At 43.0% G+C, this 13,094-nt stretch overlaps 1 protein-coding gene across 1 annotated transcript in view; it reads right to left on the bottom strand.

The window, feature by feature from the left end:
- Window positions 1-1,591: 1,591 nt before the first annotated feature.
- Window positions 1,592-13,094, bottom strand: part of LOC139734163 (uncharacterized) — a 49,593-nt gene continuing 38,090 nt past the window's right edge. The window contains exons 20-27 of the mRNA XM_071644968.1: window positions 9,386-9,597; window positions 8,276-8,497; window positions 7,739-7,811; window positions 6,701-6,823; window positions 5,994-6,053; window positions 5,334-5,492; window positions 2,476-2,612; window positions 1,592-1,659 (exon numbers count right to left, since the gene is read on the bottom strand). Of these exons, the coding sequence (XP_071501069.1) occupies window positions 1,629-1,659; window positions 2,476-2,612; window positions 5,334-5,492; window positions 5,994-6,053; window positions 6,701-6,823; window positions 7,739-7,811; window positions 8,276-8,497; window positions 9,386-9,597 (1,017 nt within the window). The 3' untranslated portion in view covers window positions 1,592-1,628. The remainder of the gene's footprint in view (window positions 1,660-2,475; window positions 2,613-5,333; window positions 5,493-5,993; window positions 6,054-6,700; window positions 6,824-7,738; window positions 7,812-8,275; window positions 8,498-9,385; window positions 9,598-13,094) is intronic.

The following is a 13,094-nucleotide window of genomic DNA, read 5'->3' as shown; positions in this document are numbered from 1 at the left end:
ATTTTAAAATATTGCTATCACTCTTTCGAGTGTTCTTTTTTTCTGACTTTCTACAGACTTGAGATTATAGAATTGCTTCTGTTTTGCAACAAGGAAAACTTCCTGTCATTCAACGTTGATGTATAACCTGTTAGCAAAAGAGTTTCCTTGGCAACCAGAAAGCTAGCACAACCTTGCCCCACCTAGCAACAATGACTAAATGCAAACTGGTCCAGGCTTAGCTGTCAACACAAGATTCACAGAAGCTTAAAAGCAGAACAGTAAAGGAATCACAAATTAATCAGATCACCTGAAAGAAGCCATTCATAAATAAGAGTACCTTGAGATATTGTCTTCCATATTCTGTTCCATTCAACTGCCACTTTACCTGTTTTGCGACATCATATCTACTACGCTCACATAGCATAATTAGAAATGTGTGTTCCCCTTATAAACACTCCATGCATGTATGATCAGACTTTCCCAGTATCTTTCACGATACAAACAATAGAAACACCAAAAATATGTGTATTTGTGTCAGTTTATCATGAATGTGTGTGTCTGTGTCTGCCTAAATAAGATGTGTGACTTGGCTAATCTCTGTCACCTTCCAATTGATATGTGTTAGGTGCTTAAAAAGGAAAAACAATTTTTTCTGTCTAGCAATAGAATGCCACACAAACACAAGGCAGATATCAATAAAAGTGACGTCCGACAACCAGAATAAGATTTGGGTCCTTTGGGTGCATAACATGTAATATTGTGATGAACTGCAAATACGAAGTAATAATCTCCTGTTCCCAATTTGACAAATGAGAAAGCAGTGTTAAAGGACTTTGGTTGATCGCTTTGATGAGATGCAATGATTGGATGATATCGTGTTCAAGGCAGGGCTCAGGAGATATTTGACTTGGTATCTATCAGCAAAATCTATACAAAATATGTCTGAAGAAAAGAAGATATCATAAAGCAGCTAACACTATATTCAGTTCCTCTTTCTGTAGCAACTTTACATAGTTGGATTCCCAACACACTTCACATTTAGATACCCTGTTATATGTACTGACAAACTTATAACACTTAACTTTGAAGTTACAAAAAGCAACAAGCTGTTTAGAGTAAATCAAACATGCAGGCCTCTGGATGATGGCAATGAATATCTTAAAAGTGAAACAAGCTACACTTGTACTACTGTTCTTCTACTCAGGCAACATATGTATTTGTGCTGGATTGACAGAAATGAAAATTTTAGGATTAGAAGAACGGGGCTGCCAACATTCACACTTCAAAATCAGGCAGATTCTGAAGAGATAAATAGCTGAGTGTTACACTTATCTCAATAGGCATATATAATTCCCTAATTGGGGACATTTTTATGTTCTTTGGTATGGACATGACGAAGAAATGAATTCTTCAGAGTGCCTCCTGCAGAATCAGGGAGACTTAGGACGTCTGGAATGTGAAGCTGAGCAGGGGTGGATCCAGGAATTCCGTAAAGGGGGGGGGGGGGGGGGGGGGGCAATGAACCCCCGCCTGGATCTGCCACTGCCGAGGATTATGCTAGGATATCCACCATGTACTTAGTTTCCTGGGAATAGAGTTGTATGTAGTATGCTCTTCTCTCCGAGAGTTGGCCCCCATAGCAACGATCAGCAGAATTCCTCACTACCCGACAGCTCACTGCAGACATTGAGGGGGAAAAAAACACACAGAAAACTTGCAGGATAATCAATCAGCGTTATGCAACAAGGAACAACAGGGTGTGTCCACCGACTAGTTCGTATCTAGCAAGTAAATGATACCCTTCAATGGAGATATGTATGAAAGCACATTTTGTTTTATAGGAAATGGGAGAAGCATATTAAACATTTTGATGCACATGTTCTTTACTACACAACCAATACCAATAATAAGAATGCCACTGCTACAAACATTATCCCAGCCAGTTTAGTAGCTTTTGCTGTCATGATAACGCCAATAACAAAGTTAGGGGAAATGATATCATTTTCAATGGAAATGTGCACACATACAAATGGCAGGTAATGAAATGACATTTGATTTGATTGAGTTCATTTTCTCAAATGGCTGTAATGAGATAAGAGAGGAACAAACAGACAGACATCGCAAAAAAAACAGGATATTCCCACCTCCTTTCCAGGCGGAGGCATAGAAAGAATGGTGAGGGAGATCTGATTCTGGAATAAAGTTGATAACGTGACTCTGACATGGACAATTCGGTAAAATTCAAATGATACAGACTTGAGCATATCAAGGGGGATGGATAAACCAAATTAAATTCAAAATTAAAAAGCTTGGGAGGAAGATACCCAACAAATACACAAACAGCACTCTGAGTAAACTGTAGCTGTATCAATGCTGGTACAGAGCCCTCTGGTAGAGCAGTGGCAACACTGAAGAGGCTACTCTAGATAAATAAGACCTTATTATTATTATTATTACATGGCAAATAGGCCATGGTAGTGAGTCCCTTCCTACCTCGCTTCAAAGTCCTGCTCAAGGTGTTCTAACAGCTCTGGCGCCCTCTCCAGCATGAGTGTGTAGAGCTGGTCCAGGTACTGCTTCTGTCTGCTAGACTCCTCTAGCTCCTCCTGTAGGACATGGAGGATCTCATCCTGGGGACAGAGAGAAACAGGGTGAGAGATCAAAGAGACAGAAAGGAGATATAAAACAATAAGGGTGAGAGATAAAAGAGACAGAAAGGAGATATAAAACAATGAGGGTGAGAGATAAAAGAGACAGAAAAGAGAGAAAGAGTAGGAGAGAGGTAAAATAGACAGAAAGGAGATATAAAACAATGAGGGTGAGAGATAAAAGAGACAGAAAAGAGAGAAAGAGTAGGAGAGAGATAAAATAGACAGAAAGGAGATATAAAACAATGAGGGGGAGAGATAAAAGAGACAGAAAGGAGATATAAAACAATGAGGGTGAGAGATAAAAGAGACAGAAAGGAGATAAAACAATGAGGGTGAGAGATAAAAGAGACAGAAAAGAGAGAAAGAGTAGGAGAGAGATAAAATAGACAGAAAGGAGATATAAAACAATGAGGGTGAGAGATAAAAGAGACAGAAAGGAGATATAAAACAATAAGGGTGAGAGATAAAAGAGACAGAAAGGAGATATAAAACAATAAGGGAGAGAGATAAAATAGACAGAAAGGAGATATAAAACAATGAGGGTGAGAGATAAAAGAGACAGAAAAGAGAGAAAGAGTAGGAGAGAGATAAAATAGAGAGAAAGGAGATATAAAACAATGAGGGTGAGAGATAAAAGAGACAGAAAGGAGATATAAAACAATAAGGGTGAGAGATAAAAGAGACAGAAAGGAGATATAAAACAATAAGGGAGAGAGATAAAATAGACAGAAAGGAGATATAAAACAATGAGGGTGAGAGATAAAAGAGACAGAAAAGAGAGAAAGAGTAGGAGAGAGATAAAATAGACAGAAAGGAGATATAAAACAATGAGGGTGAGAGATAAAAGAGACAGAAAGGAGATATAAAACAATGAGGGTGAGAGATAAAAGAGACAGAAAGGAGATAAAACAATGAGGGTGAGAGATAAAAGAGACAGAAAAGAGAGAAAGAGTAGGAGAGAGATAAAATAGACAGAAAGGAGATATAAAACAATGAGGGTGAGAGATAAAAGAGACAGAAAGGAGATATAAAACAATAAGGGTGAGAGATAAAAGAGACAGAAAGGAGATATAAAACAATAAGGGAGAGAGATAAAATAGACAGAAAGGAGATATAAAACAATGAGGGTGAGAGATAAAAGAGACAGAAAGGAGATATAAAACAATGAGGGTGAGAGATAAAAGAGACAGAAAGGAGATATAAAACAATAAGGGAGAGAGATAAAATAGACAGAAAGGAGATATAAAACAATGAGGGTGAGAGATAAAAGAGACAGAAAGGAGATATAAAACAATGAGGGTGAGAGATAAAAGAGACAGAAAAGAGAGAAAGAGTAGGAGAGAGATAAAATAGACAGAAAGGAGATATAAAACAATGAGGGTGAGAGAGAAAGAGTAGGAGAAAGATAAAAGACAGAAAGGAGATAGAAAACAATGAGGGTGAGAGATAAAAGAGACAGAAAGGAGATAGAAAACAATGAGGGTAAGAGATAAAAGAGACAGAAAGGAGATATAACACAATGAGGGTGAGAGATAAAAGAGACAGAAAGGAGATATAAAACAATGAGGGTGAGAGATAAGAGAGATAGAAAGGAGATAGAAAACAATGAGGGTGAGAGATAAAAGAGACAGAAAGGAGATATAAAACAATGAGGGTGAGAGATAAAAGAGACAGAAAGGAGATATAAAACAATGAGGGTGAGAGATAAAAGAGACAGAAAGGAGATAGAAAACAATGAGGGTGAGAGAATGTGAAGAGAGATATATATTAAGAGAGAGAGACGAGAACAAGAGAATTAGAATGAGTGAAAGAGGTAGTATGAGTGGAAAGAGAGAAAGAGATGAATATATTGCTAGTCCAACATATTGTGGGGAGGAGATGACTTACGGTAACTATAGTAATTATTGAAATGAAAAGATTGCAGATGAAATATATGCAAAAACTAAACAAGCAAACAAATCTGCACAATTGACTCCTGTCAGCTTTGAATTACTATTTCTTGGGCTTGTATTTGGTGTTAGTGATAGCAACAAGGGACTGTTGTCATGTACTAAGTGGTTTTTTTTTAAATAAATTGTTGAATTTTTATGTACCAATCAAATGCTGACCATTTGCACAGTGACAGTGGCTGTTTATGCAGCAAAACTGTGTTGCATCGGAAATATAAAGAATACCCAGCAATTTGGAGGATTGCCCATTTCCTTTGATATTTCACACTGTCAAGACGTCACGTACACTGAAAGACCACACAACAAGACTACGGACTCATCTGTGTCACAGCTACATTCTGTCATCTGTATCATTTACCATCCCATTCCACTTCCAAGATGCTGGCCACACTTGGTGATAAAGCATTTTCATCTGCTGTTCCCAAACTGTGGAATCAACTACCCAAAACTCCCATTAACCAGCAATCCCTCATCACCATAAAAAAAACCAACAACAAATAAAAACAAACAAACATCTAAAAACTCACGTTTCATGAATAATCCCTTTGCAAAGCGCAAATGACCATGTATGTACATGCACTATGTAAATATATTGTTGTTATCATTATTATTATCACCATGCAAAGCTGAACCACTGATGGAAAAAGACGATAAGGAGCAGTAGTAGAAACGAAGGTGTGCATCAGAGACCTTGCCGACAGGGAAATAAGAAAACATAAATCATCACACATAAGCTGTAGAAACTTCTTACTTTCTCAGCAGGTTTGAGCACCTCCCATAAAGGAGTGTCATTGTCTGCATTGGCGATGAGGTCAACCGCCTTGACCTTTGCATTGAGGTTGAGGTCAATGACCTTCTGCTTGCTCTGGATTTGGTCCTTCTCCTGAGAGAGTGTGGTAATCTCTGCATTCTGTAAAATGCAACAAAAATGAATTTACATATGTATCAGTAGAGAGCCAGTAGTATTTACAGACATGTAGCATACAATGTGTCAACACACTTGCCCTTTTCACATGGCCGCTTGGTCTCAACTCGGCTCTGCACAGGCATGACTCAGGGTGAGGTTTAATTCACTGATGTGAACGCCTCCCTCTGCATTTAGGGAGGACAGGTTCTAACTTGGCATTTGACCAAGTGTTCATGGGAAATTGTTAGATAACAGACTGGAATTAAGGCAGGGCTTTGTTCACAGCAGCAGCAAATTGGTAGGCTGGCCTTGGAATCAAGTTTGGGTTTACTCGCCAATAGCTGTCACAAATATGCTTTCAAAATGTTTTTTTGTTTTCAAATATCAAATCCACAATCTCAGATCACATCAGGGTGCAGTTTGTAAGCACGTCAGAAAGAAGCTATTCACACTGACTGAATAGTATGCAAATATGTGTAGAATTCCCGTCTGGTTGTTAATTACCTTTTGGGCGAGGGCAGCCTCCAGTTTCTTTAGCTTCTGGTCTTGTTGCCATACTTTTGCCTGTAGGTGAAAATTTAAAAAAAAATCATTTTGATATTAAAAGATGTAAAATGCATAGTGACAGTTCATGAAGACGATGAAAATATGAAATGTGTGAATAATGATGACAAGGTCTCATGTGCACTTTGTTTGTCCTTAAAATCACATTTTCCATCCTTTTCACATGTCTATATTTCCAATTTTTAAAATCATTTTCTCTATATTTCTGTCCTTGCATTGCTGTGCCTATTTATTAACCTTTCTTGATAAATAACTACTTTTTTTTCTTCCTTCTCATAGCCACTATCTCTTTTTTGACATTTTTGTCTGCATGTTACTTTGTCCTTTAACATTCTATCTACAGTAGTGCTTTCTGTTTTGTTTTACTTTTTTTCAGTGTCCTACTGTAAATGTGGAAGCAGTGTGAAAATTTTCACAAGCTTTGTGCTTGCCTCAACTACGGGCAAAATTACAATCAAGAAAGTAATTTGGGATACGCCAAATTTTGTATACAAAAAGAAAACTTACTCTCAATGTGAAATCATACTAGAGCTGCAAGTAAATTCAGAGATTGGCTCACCAATAGAAAATGCATACGTGTGTAAAAAGATGAGAGAGATAAAGAAAAATATGGGATGTAAAGGGAAGTGAAATTGATGGCAGCTGACCTCCAACCTCTCCTTGTCTCCCTGTAGTCTACTGATGGCCTGGTTTGATTGGTTGACATTCCCCTCATGGGCCATCCTTAGCTCCTCTGATATGGCTTGATTCCTGGCTTCAAGTGCTTCAATCTGTCCAAAAATACAAGGACACACAAACAAACACAAAAGATTTGTATCAAACACTTGTGATACACATCTCAGGTAACAACAACAACAACAACAACAACAACAACAACAACAAAATTCCCTCCACTTGCCAGAATGGTCAATATAGCAAAGTCTTTCTACTTTTAGCAGACAGGCGCCCATTTATTTCACTTGCCAGACAGCAAGTTCTAGTAGCCCAGGGAAAGTGAGCTGGTAGGTTTGCAGCTGTAGAATAAAGATTAAACTGTTTAATGCATATGTTACATTGACATCTACAGTGTACTGGAAGTGAAAAACTATCAAATTGTGATAGGTTTGGCAAATTTCATTGAATTTGACTGAAATGAAAACATGACATATTTGCTCATAATTTCATTTCAAGACAACCCTTATTCTGTGAATGCACAAACTTTTCAAGTCCCTTTCACTGTTTATGTATGTTCAGTCTAAAATGAAAAAGAAGTTTGTTGTTTGTGATTGTAGTGCATTTACCCAGCTGATCAAAACATTTTTGTCTCAAAGTTCCTTGCATGAGCCCACTAAAGCACCTAATTGCCATGGAAGCTTGGCCATCATGTCAAATGAGTTACATATTTTTCATCACCTCTATCATTCAAATTCATGAAATTCTTCCATCGAGATGTTTTCATTGCAACTGATTGACAAATTGCCCTACATCGACGTAAATAAGCACTGAATTGATCAGTGTTTTAGTAGTAGCCATGTTAACAAATCATGGGCGTACATGCTCGAGTATGTACGCCCCTGATTTTTTATCATGGTTACTACTAAAACACTGATCAATTCAGTGCTTATTTGTGTCGATGTAGGGCAATTTGTCAATCACTTGCAACCTCTATCATTCTCGACAAATTTTCTCACAGCACCGACACTAACCTTCTGATGTAGCTGCTGCATTGTCGTCTTTTGCTGAGACAGCTCCAAGACCTGATGCTGCAGGGGTCGTAATCTGAAAGTGAAAACGAAGATGTTTCCCTGACGTTAAATCAATTTAGGCATCAACCTTGATCCATTTCTACAACTTTCTGTCTTCAGCTTGGTACTTGTGTAATAATGATATGCCTCACAAAATTTCTGCAGAAAAAAAAAGACTCATGCAACAATAACTTTTCTTTTAGATAAATGCTAAATACAATGCCTGAATCAAGAGTTGATTCTAAAACTCATTCGTTTTTGTGACTCAAACATTCTGAAAGGTCAGGAATATTCAATACATATAGCTAAACTTCAAGCGAGCTAAGACATGAAGTGGTATGAAAGATATTTTACCCTGCATGTTTCTCTTCAACTGATGTAAGGTAAAGGTCAATGAAAAGAGATAAAAAACTACAAAGTAGTCTTGATAGTTCTAAAATAAGAGGAATATCCCTCTATGGAAAGTTATGGAGGGTGAACTTTGGGATGACCTCTCACCTCTGCACAGTCTCCGACAGTCGTTTGTTCTCCTGCCAGCACGCCTCGTAGTGCTCAGAGGCCGTGGCCAGCTGCATGGTCAGCCGGTCAACCTCCGTCCCCATGTGGTCACTGCTCCCTTCCCGCATCAGCACCAGCTGGGCCTTCCGGGAGCGGTTGAGCAGCGTGTTGACCTCCAGGATGCTTGAAGCCAGCACACTGTGACCGTTGACCTCCACCAGTCTGCGTATCAACACGGCAACATGAAATCATTCAAAAACTCTGACTGTCACACACATTAGGATAAGAAGAACCACACTCACACCAATCTAGCATTATCAAATGGCATTAAGTTTATTTTGTGTACTAACTTTGCCAGGTTGCCATTGGCCGGAAAAGTCTAAAAATACATGAATAAGACATACATCATACGTTAGCAGCAGTATTTTTCTACTCTAAAATTCTAAATTACTGAATGTCAATCAATTGAATATGAATGATATGCTATGTCACCTACTATGTAAACTGTCAACTTCAAGAAAGCTTCTTCACTTTTACTTTGACAATTCCTTCAGAAATGGTATGCTGAAATGGTATGATTTGACGTGATGGCTTTCAGAAGATAGTTATGTTGTTTCTAAATTATTGACCAAAGACATACCACTATGTGTACCAATCAATGTGAGAGATGTGAGGTGATGTAATCATTGCCTCTTCTAATTTTCCTGTTCTAAAATTCTAAATCAATATCAATATTTTGTTTGTCTAATTTTCTTGTATAAGCTGTTATTTTTGCATACAGATATTATTGCGAATGAGGATGTCACAGACATTTTCGCAAGATGTTGTTTTCATAAATTGACACCGAGGATATCATAAGTGCACTATTACCCTAGCGCATGGCAACATTTTCGTGTGTTGCGAAATTCACAGTCCAGCAGTGATTCACGAAATTTGCAAAAATAACGGCTTAATTACCATATTCTGTTTATCAATGTCAACTCAAATACGGGGTTGAATTTCACTTATTAACCCATTGAAGACGAGTCCCGAGAATACTCGGGCAGGTGTCTATGGGAAATGTGTGTTGCAGCAAAATCAGCCCGTCCTCAATGGGTTAAAGTAACTAACCTGTCTCCGACACGCATCACTCCAGCAGGCATGCAGCCCTGGATGTAGACCCCGCCCTTTGGGCCCCTCTCAGCCAGCTGGAAGTGGAAGCCCTGGGAGCCGGCATTGGCCTGGAGGGCCAGCAGAGAGAACTGCTGGTGGAGGGGCATTGAGTTGTAGAAGCTGGGCACGCCCCGCGGGGACATGGCCGCCTTCTTCTTAGCATCATCCACCTTGGGTAGAGAACGGGGGAGTGTGAGATAGTCACAAGATGAAACACCCAGACAGACAGACAGACAGACAGACACAGACAAACAAACAGGAAAGAAAGGATGCCAAGAAAAAGAAAGCAGAAAAATGAAAGCCGAGATATAGCTTTGGGGAATGGAATGGCAACAAATTCCAAGGGACTGCAAAATGCCATACTCTTATTTTCTTTATGTATATTTTGTTTTTTGTTTTTTGAATGCATCAACTATGGCCACGCTACAGATATTTCTCCAGGAATTGCAGAAATTAAGAGTTCGTAATGATACCAAGAGAAGAAAAGATGTGAATAGTACAAGATTGTGTGATAACAATGATCAATTAGATCACAACCAAAAAAATTACTTAATAAACAAATATTGTGATCATGAGGATCAGGCGTGATCCTCTTATCTACGAGGTACATCGACCACCTATCTGTTATAGTATGCTATTATCCCGATAATTGCCCTAACATCGAACAAAGAAACTTTTACACAGTAAGCCTACCTTACACCGCCCGTGTCCCCCAGGCCGCACGCACGTCCGCCCGTACGCACGTAACCAGTCACCCGCCATGACTCTTCCTCCAGTTCCACACAACCAGGTCACCCGCAAACGGGACACACAGTCAAGTCGCGCCGCGAGGCGAGGGGAAGGAGGGGGGGACACAGATAGGTGGTCGATGTACCTCGTAGATAAGAGGATCACGCCTGATCCTCATGATCTACATCAGTACATCTGACCACCTATCTGTTATAGTATGCTAGACCGACACGGACTAACAAGGGAGGCTTGGCTGTAAGGCGGTGTAATCAACGGGACTTCGCCGCTGACAAAAGGGCAGCCCTAGAGAAGGAGGGCACAGCAGCGGGAACGTCCCGCAGATAGAAAGAAATGAAAGAATTGGGAGAACGCCAATAGGCTGCTCTTTGGATCTCCTCAACCGACACTCCTGCAAATAAGGCCCAGGAGGCGCTGATCCCGCGAGTGTCATGAGCGCGAGGCGCTACCCCCGGGGAGAGAGCCTCTGAGCCAGCCGCTTTGATAGCGGCAACAATCCACTTCGATATGGTGTCTTTAGAGGCAGCAGAGAAGGGCTCCTTAGTCACTACAAAGAGTTGATCCCCGGAGCGTCGGTCCTTGGTACGGGCGCAGTAATATTTCAGGGCCCGTACCGGACACCAGACTTTGTCCTCTGCGACAGAGGAATGAGCGGCCAGAGGTTGGATGAAGATCTCAACCGGACTGGAGGCTGCTGTCTGATTTTTGGCCACATACGAAGGGCTAGGGATTAGCCTCACACCAGCCCGTTCCCACCGTATGTGGCCCTGCAGGGTAGACAAAGCATGCAGCGCACTACGGCGCTGCCCAGATGCGATAGCCAAGAGAAAAACCGTTTTGATGGTTAAATCCCTAAGGGAGGCTTCGGCCAAGGGTTCGAAAGGCGACCTGGCAAGCGCCTCTAGCACCCGGGGAAGGCTCCAGGAAGGGAGCAATCTCCTCGTCGGGGGGCGTTCCAAGAAAAAGGCGCGAAGTAAGCCTGAGAGGGCGGGGGCAGTGGATATAGTGGACCCATCCTCGAAGCCAGTATGCACTGCCGCGATGGCGGAGCGATACCCCCTAATGGTAGAGATGGTTAAGCCTCTGTCAAAGAGGGAAACCAAAAAGTCCGCCACATCTCTTAGAGGGGCTGAACGGGGATCCACCCCGTGAGATTGGCACCAGGAATAGTATCCAGCCAAACGGGAATTGTAAGCCTCCCGGGTGGATTCTCTCCGGCTGCGGGCAACGAGTGAAGCAACTCGTTCTGACAAGCCCGCCTGAGTACCGGATTCCCTGATAAGGGCCAGGCAATCAGGTGGAGAGAGCTCGGTCGGGGATGTAGAGCTCCCGACACCGGCTGCGCTATTAGATCTGGGCGAGCTGGAAGGAGCCTTGGGCTCCCCACCAGTAGGTTTGTGAGCTCTAGGAACCAAGACCTCCTTGGCCACCAGGGGGCTATAAGGAGGATGGTAGCCTGGTCCCGCCTGATCTTGCGCAGGACGCGGGGAATGAGGGGGAAGGGTGGGAACGCATAGCCTCTGAATCCCTTCCACTGGAAGGAGAAGGCGTCCAGCCGCCAGGCTGCGGGGTCCTGCACTCTCGTGCAGTACCTGGGTAGCTGAGCATTCAGCTCCGAGGCGAAGAGATCCACCTCCAGTGGTGGCATCTGATTCACCAGTCGGCTCATGATATGCGGGTCGAGTCTCCACTCGGAGGGGAGGACCCGGCCTCGGGACAGGAAGTCCGCAATGAGGTTGTCCCTGCCCGGTATATACGAGGCCATGGGAAAAATCCCCCTGCGCCTGCACCATCTCCACAGTGTGGTAGCGAGGGCGTTCAAGCGTGGGGAATGCGTGCCGCCCTGCTTGTTGATGTATGCCGCCACTGTGACATTGTCTGTGCGGATCAACACAGTCTGGTTTTGGAGTAGAGGTAAGAAGTGGTGGAGGCTCAGGATAACCGCTTGAAACTCCAGCACATTGATGTGGGGGAGGGTAGCCGAAAGGCACCAGTCCCCATAGGCATGGAGCCCCTGACAGTGACCGCCCCAACCCTTGTGGGATGCATCGGTAGTCACTGTGAGCGAGGGATGGGGGGGCTGCAGAGGGCTGCCCCTGCTCAGAAACTCCGGGCAACACCATCGCCTGAATAACAGGCGGGTGGCCGGGGGCAGGGGAACCATTTTCGTCAAGGGGTCCCGAGACGGATGGAAATGACTGAGCAGATGGATCTGCAGGGGGCGCATGTGCAGTCGACAGTCCGGCAGCACATCGACCAGGCTCGCCAGATATCCTAGGAACTGAAGGAAGGATCTGGCAGGGACTCGTCGCTGCCGTCTGAAACGGCGGGCGGCGGATATGATCGTAGACACCCGAGCTGGGCTGGGGCGCGCCAGCTGACGGGGGATGTCTATCACTGCACCCAGGAAGGTTGGGCGTTGTGTGGGCACGAGCTCCGACTTCTCCCAATTTATGAGAAACCCGAGAGACTGTACTGTTCTCAGCAGAAATGACAACTGGTGAGAGAGCAGGGTCTGGGAGCTGGCTGCTAACAGCCAATCGTCGAGGTAGCAAAATATCCTCAGACCCTGTTGCCTGAGGAAGGCTGCTACACACGCGACGAGCCTGGTGAATAGGCGTGGTGCGGGTTTCAGGCCGAAAGGCAGGGCGCGGAAGCGGAACACGTTCCCCTCGAAGGAGAAACCCAGCAGGTCCCTGGATGCTGGTGCTATCGGGACGTGGAGGTAAGCATCCTTGAGATCTATGGACACTGTCCAATCTCCCGGTCTGAGGCAAGGGAGTATGGACGCCAATGTCTCCATTCGAAAATGTTCCGTACGGATGTGCCTGTTTATTCTCTTGAGGTTGAGAATGAGGCGAAAGCTCCCCGAGCGCTTGGGAACCAGAAAGGTAGGGGAAAGGGATAACCGCAGGTGGTC

Source organism: Diadema antillarum, unplaced genomic scaffold, assembly GCF_040938485.1.
Source record: "Diadema antillarum isolate AM-2024a unplaced genomic scaffold, OU_Dant_1.0 seq00000512_RagTag, whole genome shotgun sequence".
Lineage (NCBI taxonomy): Eukaryota > Metazoa > Echinodermata > Echinoidea > Diadematoida > Diadematidae > Diadema > Diadema antillarum.
This window is presented reverse-complemented; position numbering and strand designations above follow the sequence as displayed.